At 33.3% G+C, this 23,219-nt stretch overlaps 1 protein-coding gene across 1 annotated transcript in view; it reads right to left on the bottom strand.

The window, feature by feature from the left end:
- The window catches only part of LOC133180933 (erythroid differentiation-related factor 1-like), a 70,337-nt gene extending 47,428 nt beyond the window's left edge, over positions 1-22,909 (bottom strand). Inside the window, exons 1-11 of the mRNA XM_061315397.1 lie at positions 22,745-22,909; positions 22,169-22,560; positions 20,032-20,095; positions 19,772-19,900; positions 19,028-19,084; positions 18,852-18,931; positions 16,763-16,847; positions 12,521-12,642; positions 8,852-8,963; positions 6,791-6,938; positions 6,277-6,485 (exon numbers count right to left, since the gene is read on the bottom strand). Coding sequence (XP_061171381.1) covers positions 6,277-6,485; positions 6,791-6,938; positions 8,852-8,963; positions 12,521-12,642; positions 16,763-16,847; positions 18,852-18,931; positions 19,028-19,084; positions 19,772-19,900; positions 20,032-20,095; positions 22,169-22,554 — 1,392 coding nt within the window. The 5' untranslated portion in view covers positions 22,555-22,560; positions 22,745-22,909. The remainder of the gene's footprint in view (positions 1-6,276; positions 6,486-6,790; positions 6,939-8,851; positions 8,964-12,520; positions 12,643-16,762; positions 16,848-18,851; positions 18,932-19,027; positions 19,085-19,771; positions 19,901-20,031; positions 20,096-22,168; positions 22,561-22,744) is intronic.
- Positions 22,910-23,219: the final 310 nt, after the last annotated feature.

Genomic DNA, 23,219 nt, shown 5'->3' with positions numbered 1-23,219 from the left:
TCAAAGGTCAAAATCAACAGATCAAAAATGTTGGAACCCAAAGAGAGGTCTTATCATAAGGAATACACCTGTGAAATATGAAAGCCCTTGCAGCAGCCATTCAATGGTCCAGGTTTAAATTTTCAAAAGTAGGTCAAACTCGAAGGACAAAGTTAAAGGTTAAAATGTTTATACCCAAAAAAGTTTGGTCACAAGAAAAACATATGTGAAATATGAAAGTCTGCGCACCAACCACTGGACAATTAATGTTTAAGTTTTTCAAAAGTAAAAGTAAACTTTGGTATCTCAACATTAGATATGTTGAGAACCTGGAATAGCTAGGTCAAGGTCTGTCCATGGTCCCAGTAATATTTACTATTAATAGTATATAAATGTTTTGGTGGTGGTGGTGGGGGGGGGGGGGGGGGGGTCTGGTATAATATATTTGAAAAGCTAAAACAGTCTTTATACAATTCTAGTTTGCCCTTTTCTTAGTTACTGTATCTCCTACATAATTATTCCAACCAGGGAGTGGGGGGCACAAAGATACTCTCAAAAGTGGTAGGGGCATTAAACACTCCGTCCTGTGACAACCCCCATGAGACCCTAGATTAACCAATACATGTATCAGCTTTTAAAGTTGGCGCCTAAGAAAAATTTTGCATGGCGACAAAAAATTTGCTTTGGCAACTAAAATGTTTTGATAAGGTGCCAGCTGGCACTAAATTTTAGAGGTCACATAGAGGACTTCCCTGAAGAATGCTAGATCACACCAGAAACAGTTATAAAACATGCCCGAAACAGTTATAACACATGATGGAAACAGTTATAACACATGATGGAAACAGTTATAACACCAAACCGATCACTATCACGTGCTTTTATGCTACACATGGTTGTTTGTGTTTGAGATTTAAAGACATCAGTTGCAAAGCAAACATAAACAATGGACTCGATTGGAGCATAGTTCAAAACGTCATGAAAACATCTTTGGATTATTTGTTTAAAATTTTATGACTTTGATATTTTTTTTTATTTTCAAAAATGTTATATAATATATACCACATGGCTTCTCAGGTGACTATATATCAGAATATTTGACTCTTGGTGATAGAAAAGCCCTGGATTGTGTCACCCGATGCCTTCAGTATGTCACCCTAGAAGCCTGTGATATAATTGCATAATGTCAGATGGTCACTTGTCACACACAGACAACTCCATGTAACTCAACATCATTAAGAAATTCACTTTCCACACCCATGTTTTGACTGCACACTGCTTAATTAATTCTACAGACTTGTTTGTAGAAAAATCCTAAGCACCCTCCGCCATCTATCAGCCATTTATTTCATGATATTTTGTGTCAAAAATGCATTCATTGGGTAACAGTTTAATCAAAGACATGATTAACTGAATCAGCCATGATTCATGCATATAATACATGTACATCACTGCATTTGTTCAAATACACAAATCATTTAAAATTTTGTTATTTAACGAATCATCTTCAATATTAATTGAAAATAAATTTTTAATCTTAACTTGTATTTTTTGTTACATTAAGAGCTTTCTAAATTAATTTACTGAATGTTTTCCTTTCAGAAACAATAGGGTATTATCTGTATAATTGTTTGTACATCAAACAATACATATGTTGACATTGCACTGATGGAAAATAAAATATTTTAAATGTGTTGAAATTTCAATAAAATCAAATAAAGTGGCTAATGATTTTTTTTTCTCATCAAAGACAATGATACATCTATCTTATTATACCCTTAAAAAGAAGATTATTATATATTTGTTTAATATATTTTAAAATTAATGTGTTTGTTAAATTTATTATGTTTTGCAAATCAGTTAGCTTCAATATATATTTATATATCTATATATTATCACTTTCAGCTACAGTAAATTTTTTAACATTTTCATGCAGAGCAGAGCCATTAATCATTTATTAATACTCATAACAAGTGTTAATAAGACTTCAAATTGTTTTTAAAAAAACCTGCCAAACAAGCAGTCTTTTGTTCATAATTATATTTTGTTATGATTGTCTTGGAGATTGATATAAAAGAGAATTTATACATAACAAGAGGTCCATGGATCTCAATGCTCACTTGAGTCACCTTGGCCCTGTTTTTCTTTGGAACATTGTCCACACTCTAGCGCCAAGGGCCATGATTTGAACAAACTAGAATCTACACTACCTGAAGATGCTTGCATATTAAAATAAATAATCATGACCACAATTTTTTTTACAAGATATTTTTAAAAAATTTTTTGTTTGCTTCTCTACTGTGGGCCCCACTCTACCCTAGGGGTCAAAAACTTTAATCTATATGACCTGACAATGTCAATCATCTTGGCTCTACTGTTCATGTAAGGAAAATTCTATACAATTTTTTCCATGTATAGCATTGTTACCCTTCTGTGGTCAAACCCTATTTCTTAGGGCAATGTTTTGAACAAACTAGAATCTGCCATATCTGAAGATGCTTTCATATAAATATCAATCATCATGGTCTCTGCTATACTTGAGAAGAAAATTTTTAAAAATATTTTCCTATAAATTCCCATCTCATGCTTTCATCCCCTTTTGGGGCACACCATACACCTGAGCCATGATTTGAACAAACATAAATTTGAAATACCTGGGGATGCTTGGATATACTGGTAATTATCACCAACTATGGTCCTGCTATACTTGAGAGGAAGGTTTTTAAACATATTTTTTATTTTATTTAAACATATATACCCATGTAAAACTTTGATCCCCTATTGGGGCCTCATCCTACCCCTAAGGACCATGATTTGAACAAACTTTAATCTGCAATACCTGGGGATGCTTGGATACTAATATCACTAATCATAGGTCCTGCTGTTCTTGGGAAGTAGATTTTCAAAGAGGCAAGATTTAACAAATCTGAATCTACATTTTCTCAGGAAACTTTTACTTTAAGTTTTATCTTTTTGGCCCGGTGGTTCTTGAAAAGAATTTTTTATGACACTCACCCTATTTTTGCCTTTCTTGATTATCTGCCCTAGCTTTCAAGAACCCATGACCCTTTATTTGAACAAACCTCAATCACCTTCACTCATGGATACTCTGTGCCAAATTTGATTTAAATTTGGCCAGTGTTTCTGGAGAAAATGAAAATGTGAAACATTTATGATGATGAAAATAATGATGACAACTATAGGGCTGTGTATTGAGCAAAAAATTTCGATACAACATTTTATAAAGCGATATGAGAAATATTGGATTCTTTAACAAGTCTATCAAAAAAGTCTTTTAAATCATTTAATACATACATTTTATAAAAACTGAGTGTTTTATAACCCATTTCTAAGTTCTTGTCTCACTGTCATTACAAAATACACTTCAAATTCAAACTTTTTAACGACTGTAAAACCAACATGTTAAAATATAATTGTCAATGTATTTTGTAATACATATTTATTATGTGCTATCTCCTTATTAATGTTTATATCATTATTGATCAGTTTTAATTAAAAACAGTTAAATATAATCTTTGGTGATTGAAATTCCCAGCTTTTTCACAGAATTATAAGAAAAACTGCCTGCCCAATATGTATTGGAAGTTATTTTTTCAATACGATACATTCTTGAATATCGATACATATCGATATATTGATAAAGCCCTAATGACAACAGTAACAACCACAGACAATGGTCAGACTTTGATCAGGATAGCTCACTTAAGCCTTTGGCTCAGGTGAGCTAACAATTCAGTGAAACATATACATATCAAATGCTTCACCTACACTATACAAGAGGTACTGTGTGCAAGCTCACAAAATAATACCCCCTCCAGCCGCAAATTTTTAAAGTGCCAATTCAAATTTTGTAAATGTGACCTTGAACTTGCCAAAAAACCTTCAAGTTGGTTACAAAACAATGACAAATCCTCTGGTCATTAGAAATTTTTCAGTGAAATATGGACATGCAGTGTTTCTCCATTAGAAAATTATAGACATGTTACAAATTTTACACTTTTTTACACCAGTGACCTTGAACTTGCTAAAATGAACTTGAGTAAAGGTCATGACATACCCTTAGATCATAAACAATCTCTGTATCAAGTATGAGCTCTGAAATACTTTCCATTACAAAGTTATAGCCCTGACAAGCATTTTTTTATTTTTTCTGCCAGTGACCTTGAACTTGCCAAAACAACCATATGTCAAAGTCATGACACATCACTGGGATAAGATCAATTCCTATACCAAGTATGACCTTCCACTGATTCTCCATTAAAATTATGACAAGCATTTTATACTTTTTCTGCCAGTGAACTTGAACTTGCCAGAATGATCTTGGGCCAAGGTCAAGAGACACCCTTGGATCTAAAGCAATCTTTATACCAAGTATGCACTTCCAGTGATTTTCCATTACAAAGTTATAACCCAGACAATTTTTAAATTTTCTGTCCATAACCTTGAACTTGCTAGAATGACCTTGGGTCAACATCATGACACATGAGTGGGTCATAAGCAACCTATGTACCATGTATGAGCTTCCAGTGATTCTCCATTAAAAAGATGTAGCCTGGACAAGACTGTTAAGACAGATGGATGGATGGACAGAAGGACAAGTGATGATTCGTATCCCTCCTCCCCCCCAAATTTCATTTGTAGGGGGTATAAAAATGAGATCACTGAACAGTAGTAGTAAAACTATTGTTGAATTTGTTAGATCTATAAATCCTCCCCAGTTAACTCTCTTGACACTACCCCTGAGGTGCCTCTTTCAAGAGAAAAGTGTGTGTATTGGATTTGAAATACCTTGTTACCACAACATAAATGGGTATGTTTATTTGGTCATTATAAAGGAGATAGATAGGAGACATATGGAGTACTAAATACACAAAATATCTAGAAAAAATTAAGTTAAAAATGATACGTTTAAAATGTGGGGGTCCAATCAAAATTGGTGGTAGCAAATTTTCTATTTTTAGATACCTCTCCTGTGTATTTTTATAGTAGGGGTGACTATATTTTAAAGATGGGAGCTAAAATATGAGAATGGAGTCTGATGCTTGATTGGACAAATCAGGTCATCCTCAAGTGAGAGAAACATATTACAAAGGTCAATGTCAAAATCTAAGGTCATTTAAGGTCATTTCCAGTTGTAGTGGCACTCTGTAGATACATATTATGGCTGTAAAGAAAACTAGAACAGTTACTGTAATAAAGTTTGAAAGACTCCTGATGAGCATTGTTAAGTTGAAGATGATCTGAGCTAGTCATCCATGAAAGAGATAAACATGCTTTAATTTAAAAATTGTGCAGTCACGGTTTAGGTTAATCCTAGTCATGGTATTTCATCTCAATATCTCATCCTATTACTCTTATCAAAGAGGATATAAAACACTACTGAAGGTAATTAGAAATGGCCATTCTACACAAACATAAACTTTATTCATTCACCGATTTCATATTCAAATGGTCAATTCCCATTGTGATGTCTGAAAATACAGTAAAACTCAGTTGTAGAGAAGTTCTTGGGACCTGCAAATTTACTTCACTATATCCGTAATCATTATATCCATATAACGAATTCATTAAAGTATACATAGCGAATTTGCAATACAGATTTTTTCCTTCAAGTATGACTATCAATTGTATTAAGGGAAGTATAAAATACATAATTTACCTTGCAGTTCAACAGTGTTCGGATGAATTGAGTTTCAAATATGAATATTACCAAAGTTAATATCAGTTCAATACTTAAAAAATTGAAATCTTTGAATATTTGCTTTAAAGGATAAACATTTCGTTATTTTTAACTTTTAGGGGACACAAAATTAATTCGTATAACCGTAAATTCACTGTATACAAGTTCATTATAGCTGTAAAATTTTACAAGGAATTGTTAGGAATTTTGCCAGGGATGGCAAAAAACTTCGCTATATCCGTAAATTCACTATATCCATGTTCATACTAAACAAGTTTTACTGTATCTACCTATGTAAGATACAGATCAAGATATGTTATCCAAAATATAGGTACATGTTTTGCATTTACTTATGTCAAGGTCTATCAAATCTTAGGTCTATATCAAAGAAATAAAATTTCTGACAGAGATGAATAGTCCAAAAAACATGCATCATCTGTTTATAGACCTAATTTTGTAGTGCAATCCTGCAAATGATTCACACATCTCATATCAAATACAACAACATTACAAGATGTATGACATAGGGCAAACAAAGAATTTGAGAGAGTATACTGAAAACTTTACTTTCTTCCCCAACCAAATCATGAACAAACCTGAGAATGTTTCTCTTCATCTAACAGCAGTAAGCAGTTTTCTAATAGCAGTCGGATTCTTCTTCTACTTTTGTTTCCGTTTCTCCACATGTTGCAGGCTACACGATACAGTAGTCTGCCGAGGGGGACGGTGAATGGGTTAGACTGATCCTCCTGACTGTCCGCTAAAGAGGTCAGGTCATATAGCTTGACCACATCATCGTCCACTCCTTAAAAATATAATAATTCTGCATGGGACTAATTCTACTACCTTAAATCATATGTAGAGTTTATCTAAACTTGGTAAATTGGACAGAAATTTCTGCCATCATGTACCAGCTCATTTGTATGCAAGCCTCAGTGACAACTGTTAGAATTGCAGATATAACCCCTGGCAACAACGGTCAATCTCACTGATTATTATTATTATAACAACAGGAAAAAATAATAGCATTTAAAGAAGTTCATGTACATAAGCTTCAATATTGCACTTCAGTAACACTTTAATTTGTCCCTTTTATTTGAATAAACTGACCTTTGTATAACCAGTAGGTGTGCCCCTCCTTTGTGGCATTCGATTTCAGGAAAGATAATATATTGCAGGCAATGTCCGTCACCATATGAGGGTCAAACTCGGAGTCCTTAAGGTTAGGAATATCCTCGGTCTTTATAAGTTCATATTTCTATCAATTACAAGAAGCTAAATTACTCACATCCAACTGCAAAGTTTCATGCATGGCATTCACAATTCATGCATGGGATTCACATTTCTCAAAATTTATTTCTGTACATTTTTAGTTTTGGTAGTTTCTGTAAATTTTCGTATCCTCACACTAGTACTATATATATATAGGTACTTCAGCTTTCACACTCAGTATAAATAGATAGAACCAAGGAATACTATGTTTGTTACAAACCATTAAGGACATTGGCAAGGTTCCTGGTTATTGAATAGAATTTTTCAAGAACTCTTGAGTAGGTTTAATTGTACTAAACAGGCTATATTCTGGATCGTTTAACCTACCAAGCCAACCTTCTTTTTCAGATTTTGTCAAATCAGTGTTTTAACAATTCTCAATGCATTTCCTATGTAAAATGTTGATAAAAGGGACCAACACAATTTTTCACCATAATATTTCTCCAAACTCCACTTATTTCATATAGTTTTTGTATTATATACATTATTGTATCTTCATTTCCTATGATTTCTAGATATTTTGGCTAAAAATGTATATATAGAAACAAGAAATGGACATACCGGCACCTATCTTTTTTTTTTTGAGTTCCCTTAACAGCTATAATTATATTATTCACAATGGTCAAGAGACTGGTTGATTGTTCTATCATGTAATTGACTGAATTGATTGAAACACATTGTCATAAAAATATTGGCATGGATTTATTTTTAATTTTTATTCGTAGTTACTAAATGCTGCTTCCTTCACGTGACCTAAGAACTGTTCTCAGTCGGTCTACCTTTCAGCATATGTCACATCTTTGCCCTCCCCAGCATACTGAGCATAACTATGGTAAAAGACGACCTGTTGGCTCTTTGTCCCCTGAATACAATGAGCAACAAAGCCATTACTACTTTTCTTTCTTGCTGTATAGATGATTCTACCCGTTAAAGGAAGTACAAGTGCTTCTGTTTACCTCTGTAACACACGCTTTATTAGTTTCCACCGCTTAGAGAATTCTACCGGTACTTGGGAGATCACTCTCAATCACTATTTTATAAGTAAAAAAAAAATTCATGTATTAAACCTTTTTTCTCCGGAAAAACCTGACTTGCCAATGTCCTTAAAGGTTGCTTTGTGTCCTTGAGGTTTCCCCTGCCTCGTTTTTATGAAAAATTAACATTGAGATAATTGGTTTTTGTGTTAATTATATGTTGAATTTATGAAATTAAATGTGATATGTAATGAAATGCAACAATTCTTATTTTCTTCATCTTATTTATCAATAAATAAGTTGAGAAAATATTTATTTTTGGAGGAGTGAAATGAAGGAAAAAATAAATCAGTGTAAAATATATAACATTTTCAGAGTAAATATTTATCTTCTTTCAAAATGTCAAGATTTTTCATATGATTAAAAGACCATAAATGATACTTAAGGTACAAACTGAATAAGGGTGTAATGATATAACAGTATATTGGTATATTGCAGTTACGATACAGCAATCATGAATACCTGTTTTTTCTCTTGATTTTTTTGCAGCTTACAAATTAGAATTTGCACCATTTTAGTGCTTAACAAAATATGAGATGTTTCTCAATAATTATAGACAATAAATAAAATTTTGAATTTCAATGAGGTAGAATTTGTTGACTAAATACGAGTGTTCCTTACAATATTACACTTATGAAAAATTATGAGATGTTTGTTTTTTAAAAACTTTTAAAGAACAAGAATGAAACATGATGTGTGATACACAAGAAAAATCAATATACAATGATACGGTTCCTTTTAATACGGATATAGTCACACATTCCTAAAACTGAACTCTAAATAAACATTCAGAAAATTAGAGCTAATCTTTCAATACTTTACGTAAAAAAAAGCAAACTTGGAAAAATCCTAATAAAGAATTTACCTGTACAATACCATCTAAATGGAAGCACATGGCCACCTCTGGGACGTTACACATCAGGTTATCCAGCCAATAGTCCAGTCCCGTCAGAACATTAATGGGGGTGTTCATATCCCTGGGGAGAAAGATAAATAATATACAAATATTGCATGATTGTGAGGGAACTATGAAGATTTATTCAGCCAAGAAAAATCATATTCCCCGAGGGCTTCGCCCGAGGGGAATATGATATTTCTTGGCTGAATAAATCTTCATGTTTCCCAAACATTCATGCAATAAATTGTTTATTATACTGAAACAAGGAAAACTTTCAAATTTCTGCACCGTACTTAAATTCACTTTCAATTTTTACGTATAGTGTTACTGAAACAATTTACAGAAGTCCAACGTAAACCAGGCTATTGTGACGTCTAACTTCTCTCAGGAGTTTTTGTTCAACGAACGATAACTATTGCAGGAAAATGCATTACGTCTCCGAAGAGGTTGAATATGATGAAAAGCATGACAACGACAGGGAAATATGAAATTTTATGGCCCTGTCACGTGATAATCTAGAACCAATCAGATAACGTGTTGTATAGAATAATTATAATGATGTATAATAATGTAGCTTATAGCAGAATGTACATTCCTGTACAGCTTAGTGCCAAAAAAAGTACAATTCAGTAGGACTTTTTAAGGAAACTAGTCCTTTTTACAAATGTTTTTAAAATACTAGACTTTAGGGAGGTTAAAGATGATTGAGGCAAGCTATTCTTTTTTATCAATACTCTCCAGCAGAGAAGAAGAAGGTAAACTTTATTTTCTATGACAGATGATGCTACATTTCTGGGCTGTACAAAGCCGTCTCAAACAATATGTGATAGAGTGATATTTTTTTTTCAATATGTGAATATAATTATTTCTTTCAGTGACTTTATATTAACATACATAGTTTTTATTACTTAAGAACTGTGACAGTGTCACAGTGCAGCATTTCTTTTTAATGATTTTACATGCACCGTTTATTAAATATTACACCGTTTATTAAATATTACACTATTTGGTTTTTAATTTTTTTATTTATGTTTTTATGTATAAAGGTATTAATTTCTAATAGCCATGCTTTCAATTGGTTGGAGATGTTTCCCCATTGATTTCTTCGCAAATTTGGGTAGATTGATTGTTCTTGACCATTGGGATTGTCAATCACCATCATAGTATCATATTAAAGTTACATGTATACATTTTGATTATTCATACTTATTCTGACAAGTCAGGAAACTGACTGTAATGTTGAGGTCTATTTCTTTTATCTATTACTACGTAATTCCAATTCTATACTTTATAATAATTCTTCATCTTTGACTTTTCATGTAATTTTATCAAGATGTACTGAGTTAGATGTACTGAGTTAGATGTACTAAGTTCAATATGTTGGTATCAAATGAAGCAAATTAGTATAAATTCTTTGAGTATGATTTCACAAAAGTGTATATAGAATACATTTAGTGTTAATAGAATATAATATACTGTATGTGTACTTAAAAAAGCGGGCTTCATATTTTAGCAGCATTGGCGCAGACAATGATGCACTAATTCATGAATACCGCTAATAAATCAATTATAAATACAATGTATGGCAAGGACATGTATAGCGCTAATTCATGATTTAGCCAACAACTCCATGCCCAGTGACTGCGCTAAATTTTGAATACGCCAATTTATGTACACTTACAGTATATTGGCTCCTGTTATTAGACCCCTACAGGTGAAGCCGGAGGGGACTATAGGTTTCCTCCTCATCTTTCTGTCTGCCAGTCTGTCCCTCTGTCTGTCAGTCTGTCCCAATAGGTTTTCCGCATTTTTTCTTAACACTTGCAGATATTGAGCTTGATGAGTTACAGACCAAGTTTGAATTTTTTCAAGTTTTGAATTTTTCAAGTTTGAATTTTGTTCCACTTCAATGATTTTTGATGGATAAAAACTTTGTAAAAATTTTTTTTAAGGGGAACCGGATTTCTCACTTGGTTTTCCACACATCTTTTTCCTAAATGCTTACATATTGCCGACTTTTGGTACGTGAGTCTGTCATAATGAATTATAGAACAAGTTTGCATTTTTTTCCACTTCAATGATTTTTGATGAAAATTATGAGCATGCTTTTTGATTTTTTAAGGGGAAACAGATTACACTTGCTGCTAAGTCACCAGTATTGAAATACTCAGAGAATGCTTGTTTTGATTGTGGTCTATATATTCAAAGAACCCTGAACCACAATCAAGTATATATACATGTATATATATATATTTTTCTATTTATTGTATACATATTATTGTATATATATTTGTGTACCAGGATTGTCCCTATGACTTGGAGGCTGGAGAATTTCCCCACCTTTAATGACGTTATTCACTGGTTACTCTGCTATTCTCCTCCAAACCCCTGTTAAGCGAAGAACTCAAGACCCCCTTCTATTTTTTTTATATGTCCCTGCTATTTCTTTTCTTAGGGACGACCCTGGTAAACTGTTCCTCTAATAATGAAAGCTCTATTCCAAATGTACAGTACTGTACATACATATCAATGTAAGGGGAATAACTCTTACAGTTCTGAATGGAAATGAATGTGTGAACATTTGTACAACATGCAAGTTTTATGATCTATCATTATAAAATAATTTGTACATAAATTCTTGAATAATATTACATTGTACTAATGTATATTTGTTTGCTTTATACTTATAATTAGCTATTGATATTTTCAGGGTTTTTATATTAATACATGTTTCCAACAATCCTCCAAAAGAGATTTTAGTCCGTCTTTACTACAATTGTCAGTCTACAGGATCCATTGTGAAATACCAATCCCGATATATTTTTATCGTATTTTAAAAACATATGTTTGTGTGGTAACTGAATATCATACAGTTTCAAAGTACAGTATTATGAGCTCATAATCATGTATAAATGATAATTAATTATTAAAAACCCTGCCTCTCAAAATTCAAAGTCAGAAGTTAAATTTAACTGTACGGGGTATTTTTTGCAAAGTAGGTCAAAGGTCAAGGTCAAGTGAATTGTAATGCTGGTATTTATCATAATTTTTTATGTCAAATAGTGCACATGATAAATAGCATAGACTTAGCTCTAAACTTTAAAAAATATGCTGTATATCAGCACTGTGAACTACTTTAAAAAGTAGGTTAAAGGACAAGGTCAAAGGTCATGAGATCAGTAACCATGGTAATTTATAAGAGTCATAGTGCTAAGCAATATATGTGCAAAATATCAATTCCATAACTCTTACAGTTATCGAGATATAAGGTGTGACAGACGGACAGACACCAGGTAAAGTGATCCCTAAGCGTCACTCGATCTGCTCTGCTGGTGACACAAAAAAAACCCTAGCTGTTAAATTCCTACACCCTAGTATGGCCAAATTTCTGATCTTAATATTTCAGAATTCCAACCATAATATAAATAAATTCTGACTTAATTAAATTGTAGCAAACTGCATACCTTAATCTTAAGACTTACACATGGGTAATTAGTGCCAAAATTGTAATAAACTGCATACCTTAATCTTAGACTTACACATGGGTAATTAGTGCCAAAATTGTAATAAACTGCATACCTTAATCTTAGACTTACACATGGGTAATTAGTGCCAAAATTGTAATAAACTGCATACCTTAATCTTAGACTTACACATGGGTAATTAGTGCCACGTGTAAAGATAGGTAAATCTGTTCCAATCAACATCTGAATGTTCTCAAAAGTCCAGATCAGTTCTCGGTGCTGTCCAAACAAGTCCTGTAACACACAAACATAAAAAAAAGTTGGGAAAAGAGCAGGAGATTTGGGTGAAAATCACAAACTACAGTTACTGTACATGTAACTGACAACCTGGATAACTCTTCTTAATGGTTATGAATTACGTACATCATACATATACAAGGTTTTGTGAAGTTTGCAAGGATTTGTTCAGTCAGTTAGATATAAGCTTATATACACTATCAAGATGCTGACATGCTATGAAAAGTGACTTTTTTAACACCCTCGTAAGAATCCCTTTGAAGGCACTATTTTTTTCCCCTTCTATTTTTTTGATTTTATGATTATAAAATCTTATGTTGAATTGTCTGAAATTTTAGTTAATTCTTTAAATGTAAAGATAAACCCAAATAAATATCACACTGCTTGATTGAAATTTAAATGAGAAAAATAAAGCACAGCTGTATTAAATTTCAACCTAAATGTATTGAGCACACATTACTCAAGGACAAAAATTTATATAAAAAATATTTTGGTTGGAAATCAAAAATTCTGAAGTTTAAATATCCTGTTATTAATGCATAACAAAAAAATATCAAATTAAACATGTCAAGAAGAGTGGTTGACATTTTAAAAGTGTTAAAAAAATATATACTTATCATAACTAGGGATGTCAATGAGTACCTGGTAAACTGCAGGTACTAGCTCGATCAAATGTCAGAGTATTGAATACTAAAATCAGTACTCGGTTACTCAGATGTATATTTTATTGTATTTCAAAGTACATGAGTTTATCAAAATCTCATCAAAAAATGTAATTGAAATACGTATTGTCTATGTTTATACACTAATTAGCATCACCTACACCAGCAAATACCCCTTATCACTTTATAAACCGTGAAAAGTTTTTGGTCGGCTCTTAAATTTGTTTATGCACATGAATTATCAACTTAAAAATACATAGATGGGATTGAACAGGGTTAAATTTGTCTCAATAAAATTAACATATTTGTATTTTACATTTTTTACCGAGTATCCGGGTACTTGATCGGAAAATCGTCTGAGTAACCCATTATAAAATATTGACTGATTTATGACATCTCTAATTAAAACATATACCGGTATGTATCAAGTGGAAATGGCAAAATTCACAAATATGTCCTTGATTGCTTGTCTGTAATATGATTTCCAAATCAATTGATCTAACATTTGATTTCTCTGTGTCAACTGCATCAGATAGAAAGTAATTTGATTTTTTATTCATTTTGCACTCATTAGTTTTAGCTCACCTGAAATGAAAGCTCAAATGAGCTTTTCTGATCACATTTTGTCTGTGGTCCTTCTAAACTTTTTACATTTTTGACTTCTCCAGAACCACTTGGCCAATTTCAACCTTACTTGCCACAAAATATCCTTGGGTTAAGGGGATTTAAGTTTGTTCACAGGAAGTGGGGATCAAAGATTCTGAGGATCAAAGTTTGACATGGGAATTTTTAAGAAATATCTTTAAAAATCTTCTTCTCAGGAACAACAAAGCCATTATTAGTCATATTAATATAGAAACACCCTCAGGTAATGTAGATTGTAGATTTGAAGATTCAAATCATGACCCCTGGGGGTGAGGTGAGGCCACAACAAATGATCAAAGTTTACATAAGAATATATTGGAAATATCATTGGAAATATCTTTCAAAATCTTCTTCTCAAGAACAGCCATTATGATAATTATGTTATTATTTAATTATATATAATTAAATAATATGCGATCAAAGTTTTACTTTAGAATATATAGGAAAAGGAATCCGTTGATGAAAAACAGAAGGGCCATAATTACTCAGGTGAGTTTTGTGCCCCATGGGCCTCTTGTTTTTGTTTTTTTTTTGTTTTTAATATATATATTGGGTTCAATTTTATTTCAATCATAATTATGCAAATTTAAAAAATTTGCAACTTTTCTTATATTTCATCATTTCAATTTCTTTTTAAAATATGATTGTTTGATATTATATGTAATTACTTTTCTATATTTCAAATTTTCTTTGAAGTTTTTAGCCAACAATTTAAAAATATTCACATAGAATGTTTTTTTATATTCATAATTTTTCATTAAAAACGTAAATGTCAATCTGGCTCTTATAGGATATTTCATTATCCATTAATTAACAGCATTTTTTTTTTAAATTCCAAAGTGTCATATTTTCAATCAAAACAATTTTGAATTCAATTTCTATTGGGAAAAAAATACCACAAAAATTCAAATAAAAAAAAGAAAAGGTTATATTAATTGGTCTTTCAATGATGAAATTAATACCCAGTATATGTTATATAAAATTTTGGTGTGGCAGGCCTCCTTAACTTTCCCTTTAAAGAACTGTCTTATCCAAAACACATACGATAAAATTGCCGACTTGATACACGTAAAATGTTTGTCTAAACTGATCTGCTTTAAAAATTGGTTTCCCCTTTTTTCTTGATAAACAAGATATTACAATTCAAAAGCATAAAATCAAGGACTAAAAAGGCATATATTGGTAAAGTTTTCTACGGAGAAAAAAAATTTTTGAAAGTAGATCATACTCAGATAAGTCTCCCCCTCTTAATTCCTAATTCTTCCTTCTAAAGAAATTATAAATGAACTGTATCATGACAGGAATGAATTTCATGATTGATGCAATTTCTTGAATTTATTTAACAAATGAAATATTCATACCTTTATTTTCATTTTTGAGTCCAAAAAACTGTTATAAATAGCATTTATAAAATCTACAAAACAAGAGGCCCAAGGGTCTTGAATCGCTCTTCTGATAAACTGTACAATTTATCACTTCTATTTGAAGCCTCCAAGTACCCTGTTTATTTAGATAAACCCTTGAAATTCCAAAGGTAGGTCATCATGACCTACATTTTAGATGAAAAACTCTGAGAACCCAAGATGATTCTAAGCCAATTAGTACCTGAGAGTTGGTCATGGTGACTTGTCATTCTCTGAGGACCCAAGATGTATCAACTAAGTTTGATGATTCTAAGCCAATTAATACCTAAAATATTTTTAAAATTATAACCATAAATTTCAAAAGTAGGTCACAGTGACCTACTTTTCAGATGACATACTTATAGGACCCAAGATGCATCAACTGAAAAAGTTTGATGATTCTAAGCTAATTATTACCTGAAATATTTAATTAAAGCCATAAATTTTCAAAAGTAGGTCATGGTGACCTACTTTTCCATCGACCTACTCCAAAGACTTAAGATGCATCAACTAACAAAGTTTGATGATTCTTAGCCAATTAGTACCCAAAATATTTAATTATAGTCTTATAAATTGAAAAGTAAGTCACTGTGACCTATTTTTTAATAAATATGTTTTATGGCCCCAAGATGCATCATCTTACAAGATTCTAATGATTCTAAACCTCTCAGTATTCGAATTAATGACCTTAATTGTTTTGAAAAAGATTAGCCATAAAATTCAAAAAGTAGGTCTAGGTGACCTACTTTTTAGTTGACGTACTTTGAGGACCCAAGGTACATCAACTGACAAAGTTTGATGATCATAGGCCTTAAATTGTTTAAAATATGCCTCTAAATCATTTTGAAAAAGAATGGCCGCAAAATTTAAAAAGTAAGTCACTGTGACCTACTTTTGAGTCAACATGATATGAGGTCCTTAGATGCATCAACTGACAAGATTTGATGATCCTAGTCCTTATAGTAAGCAAAATATCAACATTTTAATAAAATGTAATTTTTGGTCAATTTTGAAGTGACCTTGAGACCACGCCCTTTGCCCCAGGGTAAATCCCTGTGCAAATTTTAATCTACAACATATCCTTATCCTTTTGTGCAAGTTTAGTGATAATCTGCCCAGTGGTTCTTGAGAAGAAGAATTTTTAGCAACCAGTACTTTTGTTCCTATTTTCCTAAGTATCTCCTGTTGTTTAAGGGTCACAACCCTAGTTTTAGTATAAACGAGAGCCCTTGGGTCAAGGATACCCTGTGACAAATTTGACAATAATTGGCCGAGGGGTTCTTGAGTTATGGCCCATATTCTAAGACGTTTACGCACACTGCACACTGCACAAATGGCCATAGCATTAGCTCTTTGAGCCTTTGGCTCAGAAGAGCTAATAAAATCTGATGGTCTTGACTGACTTACTTCTGAGAATTCGTCCTGCTCACTAAGATCTCTGTTTAATGTTGACACTGGCAGTGATTCTCCGGAATTCAATGCTTCTTGTACACTGAAAACATAAATACCCAAACTGTGTATTGATCAATGCAGAATATACATTCTACATGTGACTCTCGATCTCTCAAAGTTCAAGGGACCGCAAGAAAAGTTCGAGAGATCGAGGGGTTTCGAGAGATAGAAAGTGAATAAAATCCGGAATTTTCAGTTCCGATCATCATCGTTCTACTATTATAAATACCAGAAGTATATGTTGATAATGTCATTGCACGTTTTCATTCGTATTTTACAGGTAATTCACTTGATTTCAACAACAACGATCGTATTTTGAATAAATAAAATGATCTTTTTAAGTTTTGGTATCTATTTGTTCCCATTTCATGATTACATGAAACCTGAAATAAAACTTCATAATTTATGGACCATTCACGGTAGCTCAGTTGGTAGAGCACTCACTCCGTGATCGGGAGGTCGTGAGTTCTAATCTTGGCCGCGACTGACCTAAGTCGATAAAAAATAGGTAGCAACTGTTCCTTCGCCATTTGCTCAGCACTTTGGAGTGAAAGTTGCTGGTCATTCGGATAAGACCTTAAAAACCGAGGTCCCGTGTCACGGCAAGCGTTGGCACGATAAAGAACCCTCACTGCTCAATGGCCCTGAGTGCCGAGTAAAGATCAAAATTTGAAGCCATTCACCGGTATATGGTGATGTCTCTATATGAGTGTAAAATTCTCGAATGGGGCGTAAAACAACATACAATAGACGAATTTCACATTTACGAAAGTTATTTCCCTTTGCCGGGTCAATCTGGGGTCAATCGGCGTAAGACACTCTTTTCCCTCTATAACATTACCAAATTTTAGGGGCAATATCTCACAAACTAAATCCGTTTGAATATGTCCATTATGTTTTTTATGTTGCATACTAAGGTAATTCAGGAATGGGTCAAAATTGTCCAATTCCGTTTGAAGGTTGAAAATATTTACAGGTAAGTTACAAAGGATATAGTGACAAAAATGAGTGTTACGCTGACAATGGGAGATAACTCTTAAGAATGTGAAATTCGTCTATCAATCAATCATAATTTATGGAAAATTATTGACACGTCTATTAAATTATTTTCTAAAAATTATCGTCTTGCTGTCAAGTCAATATAAGTTATGAAGCAATCCGTTTATAATTTACCAATTATAACCAATTAATTAAATCAACACTCGGATGCTCACAGGTATAGTGTCATCTATGTAAACACCCAATTGACACTTCCATGCCAGCCCCAGGCGTTCACTGTTACCCAGGTAAGTCCAAGCTGCATTAATTTTACGCTTGATTGGAGTGTACACTCGCTGAAATGTGTGTAACGGGACCCAGGTCTTGGTTCTCGAGATAGAAAACTTCGAGAGATCGTAAGTTCGAGAGATCAGAAGTAAATTTGCTTTGTTATATAGAGGAAAAAAATGGGACCAGAGGTTCACTTCGAGAGATCGAGAACTTCAAGAGATCGGAGTTCGAGCCATCGAGAGTCACCTGTATGTATATATCTGCATGTGCAGAACAGGTAATTGAGTTTCTTTGAACAGATTTACATGTAAGATTGTACAACTGATATATTTCCCTAATTAAACTAGACCTCAGCTATAAATATACAGTGAAACCTTGTTATCTCGAACTCGAAGGGACCGAGAAAATACTTCGAGATAACAGAGCATCTCCTGATCTGGAGATATCCAGGTAAAATACTTAAGGAATAAGCAGTTGGGACTTCAAAATGATTTCGACATATCCATGGTATTCGATATATCTGTGTTCGAGATACCAAAGTTCAACTGTATTTTCAATATCTCCAAACACGAGAATGTTTATTTTGACAACTGGTTCTCTGTTCAAAGAAATTTTAAATCTTAATCAAGGTTTATGAACTTAAAACACATGTAGGAAGTTCATGGCATCAAAATCCTCTTGAGAAATTCATTCAACTCACAAGTTAACTCCCTTTACAGGTGAAATGCATTGAAAATGATTACAGATAGAGAAAAAAAAAATTTAACAATTTCACCTTCTGTACAGAAACTTGGAAAGCATGTTTTTATTCTGAAGATAGTCTCTGGTCTTCTTTTTCTTTGGCACACATTTCACCTAAAACACACATGTAACTACATGTCAGAGAATTCTATCAATATGAAGATTTATATACAATTTTTAATTAGAAATAAATAAAAAAAAAAATATTACCTGCATGTCCTTCTTTACTGACTCCAAGTAAAATTCCCGCAACCATTTCCAGTCATCCTGAAGTCATAGGAGTGTAAATAATCGAATAAATCAACTAACAATTAATTTTGCATCTCATTATTCTTAAGACAATATTACAACTTACGATTGTAACACTTGTTTTCAGCATTAAAGGCACAACTGTAAAATATTCAAAAACTACCAGTGTTTTTTTTTTGGTTTGGTTTTTTTTTTGGGAGGGGGGGGGGGGGGGGCAAAAAATTATCTCAGATCAAAAACATATTATAGTTTTCATGCAATGTAAAGTCAAGTTCAGAAAATTTAAACTTTGAATATTGCACATTGAACATTAAATCACAGGAGCAACCCCAAAATATATGCTATAAGCGTGTTTTAATATACTTTCACCATATATTTCAGAGCCACTTTGCTGAAAGCATCAATTCATCATAAGTGTGATTGCTATAAGCGTGTTTCAATATACTTTGACCATATCTTTTAGAGCCACTTTGCTGAAAGTGTCAATTCCTTATAAGTGTGTTCACTATAGGCATGTTTAACTATACTTTCACCATATATTTTAGAGCCACTGTGCTGAAAGCATCAATTCCTTATAAGTGTGTCTGCTATAAGCGTGTTTGACTATACTTTTTTTTTGCTATAAGCGTGTTTGACTATACTTCCTATGTTTGCTATAAGCATGTTTGACTATTATACTTTTACATGACAGATACATAAACTTACATTCTGCTTTCTCAACAGGTTTTTGTGAATATCAAAGTCATCAATCAGAAGAGAATTGTCCACTTTGTGAACCATCATACTGATCTGGGACTTAGACGAAAATGGCATCTTCAGCAGTTTCTTGATACTCTGGGGGTAAAAGTAGTGCAATTATTGAATTCACAATTTATTTGATGTACATGCTATACAATCAAATTTCAAACAACTTCATATATTTTTCCCCTGGTAAAAAGATAAAAAACTTGTAAACAACCAAGCACCTTCGCTTGTGATATCACATCAACTTCTCCGGTAAGGTCTAATGCATTGTTTGCCATCGCAAAACTGAAAAGACACAAAGATTCTGGTTAGTAATAAGTTAATCTAATGTCTCTGTGAATTTAAAATCACTGAGAAGATAACTGGAAAGGTGAAAAAAAATTGAAATACATGATAAGAAATATACAGTTCTAATTAGATTCTTTGATCCACTTTATAATTGCTATGTAACAGGAAAGGAGAAAATGTATGACTGGACTGGGAAACCAACCTGGGACCCCTGCATCACTAGTAAGGTGCTCTACCGACTGAGCTACCCAGGCAGATATCCATGGCCCTAACCATTACAGCTATATGAAGGACCTAACAATATTAATTTGGGTTCGTTTCAGATAGACCTTTATATCTAGCCAATAAGTGCATCGCCTTGATAACTCCAAACTTCTGCACTTCATGTGGTCATCACGTTTAGTATGGTGCATCTCCACATACCATTGATCATCAAGACAAGTGGTCAACCTGGCTCCTGTCTCATCCATTTGGCGAGTTCCTGGTCAGCTTGTGGATATCATGGTGTGGGAAAAAAGGGGTTCCTCCTATTACCAAGTTGTTTACGGAACTCCACTAGTCTCTCTCCATTGTCATTCCTTTTCTTATTCCATGATTACCCATAACTTTCTCATAATTGGTGTTGCCCTGTCCTGCTTTTGCATTGAGATCCCCCCATGATTATAATGAGATGTCGCTGTGGCTTTCTCAGTCTCTGTCTGAACTGGTTGTAGAAGTCGTCTTTCACCTCTTCACTCTTGTCATTTGTTGGTGCATAGCACTGGATGATGGTGATGTTGTGTCTGCCCTTTATTCTTTTTCACTCATCAGTCTGCTGGTTATGGGCTTCCACTCTTGCAGACATCACTCCAAGCCTCTCCCTGCATCTCCCTCGTGGTTCTGGTGATCATCTCTTCCAGAGTAGAGGACGGTTGTACCAGTATGGGTTCTCATCTTCCCAGGTCCAGTCCATCTGCTCTCACTCACTCCTGGGACATGAAGTTTGAATCTCTTCATCTCTGATGTAATCTGTGTCAGCTTGCCTGTGTTGTACACCATTTTTACATTCCGGTGTCCTAATCTGATCTTGATATTGGTGGTGCTTAGGTCTTCCAATATCCTGCTGGTAATGTCCTCATGTCTTTGACCACCAGCATTCAAAAAAGTCTCACTTAACTCAGGAGGTCCGTCGCACACTGAAGTATTAATTTTCCAAACATAGTTATTTTTCAAGGATAGGGTTGTTAGCCCTATGCCCAACCTGGAAGAGCAGTGGATCATTTTGTCTGGTCTCTACACGTTGACCTGTCTGACAAGGAAGGCCCTACCAGGAACTTATGCTCCCTCCAGCATAGCTGTCTGGGTCATTGAGACACACAAGCCCTTCACCACATCAAGGTACTGATCCCTAAAGGGCTTGTTTTTTTAATACTTATAAATAAAGGTCAATTGGAGATAACTCCAATGGAATATTTTCAGATCCTTCGTAGATATCTGTCTACTTAATCAAAGAATCTAATTGAATATAATTAAAATTTTACTAGTAATTCTGCCCCTGTATGATATGCTACAACATAGTATTGTAGCATATTATACGGAGCAATTACAAGACAATTAGTCTAATTTTTAATTAAATATTGTATAAGAGGAATTTTTAGCAAGATGGAAATTTAATTTATTACTAATTTAATTTTAAAATTAGTAATTTGTTCATAAAAATCAGTAATTATTTTCAGCGAGAAGTAATTCTAGCGATCTTATGGTGCATAAAAAGATAAAGGTAACCTCTAACGTGGAACAAATTGTTAGCAACACCCTCATTAAAAATGCCAAAATTGAATCCTCACCAAAATTTCTGCTTATACGGTAGTCATTGAGATATAACTGTAATCATGTTGAGTATTTTATCACAGAAGTCAGATGTTTATTAAGTCAGCATATGTAAAATTAAATATAGAATGAAAATCCTACCATCGAGCTCTGCCCATTTTGTGACGTTCACTTTTCATTTCACAGAGTCCAAAAAATAAACCACTACTGTGATATAAAAATGTGTAAATCTACCTATATCCAACACCTTATATTGTTTACCTTGAAACTCTTTTTGGCCACAAAAATTGCCTTGCCCTCTGCTGCTGAGGAAGAGATCTCCTCCTTAACCAGTTAGCTGGTGGCTTGTTCAGATCTGTGTAAGGCTGCAGTAATGCCATTAGAGGTGAGAAATCTAGTGCAGGGTCCTTCACTCTTACAATAGACTTGATCTCCCCTCTATCATGGGAATCTGAGCTATCTGTACTGCTGCTTCTACTGTACCTTAAAACAGACTGATCTGTTTGACGTGGAGTAACAGAGTTCTGTTGTGATGCAAAGGATGAAGAACAGGAATCATCACCCAATGAGGAAGCGTGAGTCATTGAGTCTTTAATAATGCCACCATCGCTTGATGTATGTAGATGCAAATTCTTCGGTACATCCATCTCTATCTAAACACATTCAATAGGTAAAATCAAAGTACCATAAAAAAGGTGCATATTAAACGATCGAAATTGCATCAAAGCTTATTAAAGGAGAAAATGTTATAAAATCATCAAAAGCTTATAACATCCAATTTAACATCTCTCTCTCTCTCTCTTTCGCAGGCACAAACATGACACACTCTAGTCTTACATCCCCTCTGTATCAATGTTGAATTTGGTTGGGTTGCAGATGTATTTATCAAAATCAAAGTTTTGGCAAACTACAGCCTTTTGCATCATTCCTTTGCTTAGTCCAGAATCACGTGTCACCTTGTTGCAAATCCATTTTTACCATTGGTAACAGTAGGTAGTAAGTTCTAGAAAGTTTGGGAAAAGTGAAATGAAACTAGATTAATTTTCAGTAAATCGAACGCAATATTTTCCATAATATAAAATCCTTCTATATCTTTCATTAAGGGTTGATTCGTGGAATAGAAAAAACAGCAATTTAAAGAGTTTGGATATATGAGTAATTTAAATTTAATTGTAGATTGTATTGAATAGCCCATATTGAATTCTATCCATATTTTACTGAACTCGAATATCTTAAGTATGAATTATCGATGTGGATCATCTCAAAACATTGTAAAAAAACATCCTGATTTTAATATTTTATTGATCAGATG

This window comes from Saccostrea echinata, unplaced genomic scaffold, assembly GCF_033153115.1.
Source record: "Saccostrea echinata isolate AGI-Se365-2 ecotype Australia unplaced genomic scaffold, CSIRO_AGI_Sech_v1 ptg000008l, whole genome shotgun sequence".
In the NCBI taxonomy this organism is placed as follows: Eukaryota; Metazoa; Mollusca; class Bivalvia; order Ostreida; family Ostreidae; genus Saccostrea; species Saccostrea echinata.
This window is presented reverse-complemented; position numbering and strand designations above follow the sequence as displayed.